This window comes from Loxodonta africana, chromosome 19, assembly GCF_030014295.1.
Source record: "Loxodonta africana isolate mLoxAfr1 chromosome 19, mLoxAfr1.hap2, whole genome shotgun sequence".
In the NCBI taxonomy this organism is placed as follows: Eukaryota; Metazoa; Chordata; class Mammalia; order Proboscidea; family Elephantidae; genus Loxodonta; species Loxodonta africana.
The window spans coordinates 31,017,690-31,023,689 of record NC_087360.1 but is presented as its reverse complement, the minus strand read 5'-3'; the positions used below and the strand labels follow the sequence as shown (position 1 = coordinate 31,023,689).

Below are 6,000 nucleotides of genomic sequence, written 5' to 3'. Positions count from 1 at the left end.
CAAAGCAGAAATAATAACAATAACAGCAGCAGTAGCTACTATTAAACCAAAAAAACCAAACCCACTGCCATCAAGTCGATTCCAACTCATAGTGACCCTATAGGACAGAGTAGAACTGCCCCATAGAGTTCCCAAGGAGCGCCTGGTGGATTCGAACTGCTGACCGTTTGGTTAGCAGTTGGAGCACTTAACCACTATGCCACCAGGGTTTCTGTAGCTACTATTACTGAGGGCTTTTTCTGTGCTGGGCCGTTTCTGAATATTATCATAAATCCTTACATCCACCCTGCAAGGTAGGCCTTTATAATCCTCACTTTATTGATGCGGAAACAGGCTCAGAGAAGGGAAGTAATTTGTCTAAGGCCACACAGCTAGTGAGTGGCAGGCAGGAGTTGAACTTGGGTCTGTCAGGCTCCAAAGTCCACTCTCTTTCCACTCTTTTACAGGGCCTGGAGGTGCTGGGTCCAGGTCAAGGGTATTTCCTGGCACCAGTTAAAAACCAGGTCCATCAGTTTGATTCCAACTCATGGAGACCCTGTGGGTGTCAGAGTAGAACTGTGCTTCATTGGGTTAGCAATGACTGATATTTTCTGGAAGTAGATCGCCAGGTATTTCTTCTGAGGTGCCTTTAAATGGACTTAAACTGCCAACCCGTCAGTTAGTGGCCGAGCGCTTACCTGTTTGTATCACCTAGGGACATCATTGCCTTGCACAGTGCCTATCAAAATCTTGAAGGTGCTTGAGGATCTTTGGATGGGTGTATGAATGAATGAATGAAAAAATGAAGACACAGACAAGTCAGCAAGCAGTGAAGCATGACTGTGGTCTCTCTCTTCTAGACCCCAGAACTTTCCAACAGCAAGTCCGGCAGTAGCACCAAACCTGGAAGCCAACAGATTCCTCAGGGTAACCGGTCAAGCTCTCCTGAGGACTCAAACATTCTGAGCCAGAAAAGCAGGGGGTCTGGCAACATGGACCCTGTGCTAATGACCAGCATCAATGGCGAGAAGCCCCAGGAGCCAGGTCCCAGTGGGACCCCAGCTAAAAGAACCCTGCCCTTCAAGAGGGGCGTGAGGAAGGGTGATGTGCTGTTGATGGTGGCCAAATTGGATCCCGAATCAGCTAAGCCAGAACAGAGGACCCACCCCCAGGACTCCCCCACCTGTAGGACTGCACCCCCAGCCACAGACCCTGGAGGGGAAAAGAAAGTGGAGACCCCAGGAACTCTTTGTGGCCACCAGGCCAGCACTGAGGAGCCAGACCCGAAGGCTGAAAAGACCCTGACTGGGAGTCTTGGGGGCCCAGGTCAAGGAAATGTGTCACTGCCAAAAGGCGAGACGGGTCAAAGCTCAGTGGGAAAGGGGGGCAGGGCCCCCCAGACCAAAGGACTTAAAGGGGGTGAGGCCCAGGGGAATGAGGGCCAGGGGACCAGGTCCCAAGACCAAGGGCCAGGTGAGGGAGGGCAACCAGGGACAGTGGAGAAGAAGGAAGGGGACCCCCAAAACAAGATGGAAAAGGGGGGTCTCTCCAAGGATGCAGGGGTTGAAGGGAAGCGAGTTGGGGCTCAAATCCAGGTGAGAAAGTGGGGAGGTTCCCTGGGCAGAAAGGGCAAGTGGGGCGATCCCCAGAGTAAGAAGGACAAAGAAGGTGAGCTCCTGAGGAAGGAGAAGGCAGGTGAGCCTCTGATCAAGCCTGAGAAGATGGGCAAAGTGCAGGAGAAGGTAGGGAAGCCCCTGAGTATGACTGAGAAAGCAGCTGAGCCTCAGAGTACGACTGAGAAGGCAGGTGAACCCCAGATTAAGATAGAAAAGGCGGGGCAACCTCAGAGTAAGTCTGGGGAAGCAGGTGACACTCTGGATAAGACAGAGAAGGGCTGTACAGCCCCAAAGGAGGTGGATATAAGCGGGAAGTTGGCAGTGGCAGCTGGGAAGGAGAACGGGCCAGAAATCAGAAGGCAAAAAGCAGAGGGGCCCAGCCCAAGAGCAGACATTGGGCCCAAGGCCCTGGAGACGGAGCTGGAAGGACCTGGACCTGGTTTGGAGAACCATGTGGAACGGCCTCAGACACAGGAGCAGAACCAAGAGGGGCCATCCCTGCAGGAGGGGGACACAAGAGGCCACAGCAGAGACTTGGACCAGGTGATGGAGCTGTAGCCCCAGGTGTGGGGTGGAGCGGGCAGGACCCTCCAAAGACAGGAAGGGACCTATCCTGGGGGGTGGACCAGGAACCAGGAGCTGAAGAGGGGTGACCCAGAAAAGGGGATAAGTACTTCCTCCTTGATGAGCTGGGGGCTTGAGGCTCCCACTGCTCCCATTCCCAGGGTGAAATTCTCCACTGAGTGGGGGTAGGTCCCCAAAACACGAAGTGGCCACTTTGGGCTGAGATTACTTACAATGTCATGTGGAAGTTCTTGAACTTAAAAACCAAAAAAAAAAAAAAAAAAAAAAAAAAAAAACCCCAAACCCATTGCTGTTGAGTCAATTCCTACTCATAAAAAATAAAAAATAGTGACCCCAAAATAGCACGTTGCTAAAAATGCAGATTCCTGCATTCCAAAGGCCAGGTTGGGGCCCAGGAATCTGCATTTAATGAAGCGCCCTCTAGGAGATTGTTCCAGGTGCTCCCAGACCACACTGTGAGAAGCCCTGATGTGAAGAGTTCACCCAGCTCACAGGGATGCCATTGTGCTGGTTTCATGTCAGTGATCTTTGTTCTCAGGCCCCTGAGGACAGATGGTACGAGGCAGAGAAGGTCTGGCTGGTTCAGAAGGACGGATTTACTCTTGGTAATTAGGGGTGTTAGCATTATCTGGGGGTCTGAGTCTTCTCCGCTTCTGCCTGCGCTGCTGCTAGCCATATTTGCCAGATCCTGGTGATACTTTTTTGGGGAAAGGAGCAGGGCAGGGGCAGCAGAGACCTAGGATGGGGCTCTGTGGCTTTTTTAGGGTGGGTGTAGTTGATGGTCATTTTATCCCGGGCCCTGGCTTCAAAGGCATATGAGCCTTGATGAATGAATGAACGAATTAAGCATTGTATGTTAATCAGCACATTGTCTATTAATCAACAAGCTTTGTATGATTCCTATAAGGTTTGTGGAACTCAAAGTCTAGTGCCAGTGGGTAAATAGGTATCCTCTCATTAGCCCACTGTTGTTGATTAGTCGTGACTTAAGGTTTTTTAAGGTAGCACTCTACTGAGAAGGGATTCTGAGTCCTAGCCAGAACACGGCTGGAAAAAGTGATCGATTAGTTGTGTCTGTCATGCGCACTGGATGGGAAATGCAGCCTGCATGCCTTTATCTGCCATCCCAGGTCCTAGGCATGAGATGGCTCAATGCAGCCAACTTTCTGGGTGTCTATTTGGCACATGGCATTGAGCCAGCTGGCAAAAGCCCAAGGTGAGTCAGACCCACCTCCTGTCCTCAAAGGATTTGGGGTCACAGTTCAGAATCTTCCATGTGAATAGGCCCAAAGAGGAAAGGATACAGCCTCTTTGTCACCTATCAGATCCCCTCTCTAGATTTCTGGCCTAGCTCAGCAGCTCGGAGGCTTTTTCTCCATTCCCCTCACCTCCCCTCCCTTTCCCTTCCCTTTCCTCCTTTCCTTATTTCTCTCTCTGGGATGTCCACCAGCAACCGTGCTGAAGCCAGATGAAGGAACAGCCGACCTGCCGGCAGGAAGGGTGCGACTTCGCATCGATGTAGACAAAACCATCACAGAGGTGGATGAGGAGCACGTTCACCGGGTGAGCCCCCGTCCGCTTCCCTCCCTGCCATGCTCTTCTTCCCCACCCCTGCAAGAGATCTCCATGTATTTGACCACAGGTACCACTTTGGCTTGATCCCCCGTAGGGAATTATAGGTAAGAGCCCTATTGAACTTGTTGCTCTGTTGCAGGGATTTTGCTAAGGGGTCATTCATATGATCCCATGATCTCCCTTTTATGAGGACACATCAGCAGATATGTGTATCAGGTCTTGGTACTAGGAGTTCTTCTGATTGCCAAGAAAGTGATTGCTTTTCATTTTGGACATTGCAAATCGTGTTACAGAGCCTATTTCCCTTTTTAGCTTGGCTTCCAGGGAACTCAGAGCCAAATTTGCTGCTTGCCACTAACCATAGCATTGGTCCTGATGGCCTATATTTTGGGCATCAACCTTTCTTTTACTTTTGTCTTTTTCAGTTCTCTTGCATATGTTTTTAGCGTACCAAAAATCCATTTGTCCTGACTCTTTTATACCCATCACAGCCTACTAATCAGGGAGGAGTTTCGTCCAGGAACTCTGTGTGGTCCTTGTGTATCTGCATCTTTCTCTACTCCTTTTCTGCCCACCCCAGACCCTTTTCTCCCCACCCCAGACCCTTTTCTCCCACTGGTGTTGTGAGTTTGCAGAGACCTAGTACCCTCAGAAGAAAGGCTTGACCAATCCTTGAGCCTTAGGCTCTGAAAACTCTCCAGAGCTGCAGAGACCAGTAAGAAGGCTCCTAGAATGAGATTCCCAAGGAGAAGATGCAAACACCCCTTGTTTCTGGGAGGATTTGGGTATCTTTCTAAGGGATCAATATGTGATAGGCTATCAAAGAAGTGGGGTGCTTTGGCCATTGGCCTGTATCCCTGGGTGTCACGGAGCCCGCCCAGAGCCCCCATGAGGCCCAGAAAAGGAGAAGATAGCAGGGGACGCCACGACACTCCCCAACACCATCGGCTGTTTTGTGGTATTTGAGAATATAGAAAGGCATTTACATCTTGCAGTGTGTGTCTCGGGAGCATCACTCCTCGTGGTGCAGCGGGTGAGGGAAGGGAGGACAAGTCTGATGAGAGGGGTGGCTCCTGGGTTGCCACATAGGACAAGAAGTGGTGGTCCTGTGTCATTTGTGGTCCCTTCACATCCCTCCAGAGCCTTGTGTTCTGTCTTGTATTTGGTCTGAAGCTCTCCAGGGACAGGATCCCCAAGCTCTGTCTGTGTACATGTGTGTGTATATAGGGGGGTGTGCACGTGGTGGGGAGTGTTGGTGAGAGCCCAGAAGGCCAGAGGAAATGCTGTATGATGGTTCACAGGCCAACCCTCCCGAGCTGGACCAGGCTGAGGACTTGGCCACCCTCATCAGTGTGAATGAATCCAGTGTCCTGAACACGCTTCTGCACCGCTGCCGAGCTCAGCTGCCACACACCTGTGCAGGGCCTGATCTGATCGTCCTCCAGCCCTGGGGACCCGTGGCACCCTCTGCAGGGAAGGTGAGATGGGGCTATGGGGGAGGGGGGCAGGAGAGGTGGGAGATCCCTCTGGTTTTAGAGGAGAGAAGAACAGCCAGAGCCTCCTTCCACCTGTACGTGGGCAGCATCCACCAAAGATGAGATTCTGGGGGTGTCATGGGGCATCAAGGATCACATGACCTCCCACTCCCCAGAAGGGAAAGATGAGTAACTGTTAGAAATTACAACAGGAGTATTAAAGATCATAATAATGGGAGAAAATATTTAATGGGTGTTAACTCTACCAGAATGCCCCTGGGTGATGCAAATGGTTTGTGCTTCGCTAGTAACTGAAAGGTTGTTGGTTCGAACCCACTCAGCTGCACTGCGGAAGAAAGGCTTGGCATCTGCTTCTGTAAAGATTAAAAAACCCATTGCCATCCAGTTGATCCCAATTCATAGCGACCCTATAGGACAGAGTAGAACTGCCCCATAGCATTTCCAAGGCTACCACATCTTTCACCCACAGAGCAGCTGATGGGTTTGAACCACCGACCTTTCAGTTAGCAGCCAAGCACTTAACCACTTCACCACCAGGGCCCTTTAGACCCGTTGCCACTGAGTTGCCTCCGACTCATACAGCCAAGAAAATCCTATGGAGCAAATCTCTGTAATCCATGGGGTCGCTAGGAGTTGCAATTGACTCGATGGCACAAGATGATAACAAAACAATAACTACACCAGCCACTGCTTCAAGCACCTTGACATATTGACTTAATTAATTTTTACATCCACCCGAAAAGACAGGC

At 50.9% G+C, this 6,000-nt stretch overlaps 1 protein-coding gene across 2 annotated transcripts in view; it reads left to right on the top strand.

Annotated features, from left to right (window-relative positions):
* Positions 1–863: 863 nt before the first annotated feature.
* Positions 864–6,000, top strand: part of MYO18B (myosin XVIIIB) — a 305,824-nt gene continuing 300,687 nt past the window's right edge. For both annotated transcript variants that reach the window (XM_064272527.1, XM_064272528.1), the window contains exons 1-4: positions 864–2,138; positions 2,719–2,785; positions 3,631–3,743; positions 5,057–5,233. In XM_064272527.1, the coding sequence (XP_064128597.1) occupies positions 972–2,138; positions 2,719–2,785; positions 3,631–3,743; positions 5,057–5,233 (1,524 nt within the window). In that variant the 5' untranslated portion in view covers positions 864–971. The remainder of the gene's footprint in view (positions 2,139–2,718; positions 2,786–3,630; positions 3,744–5,056; positions 5,234–6,000) is intronic.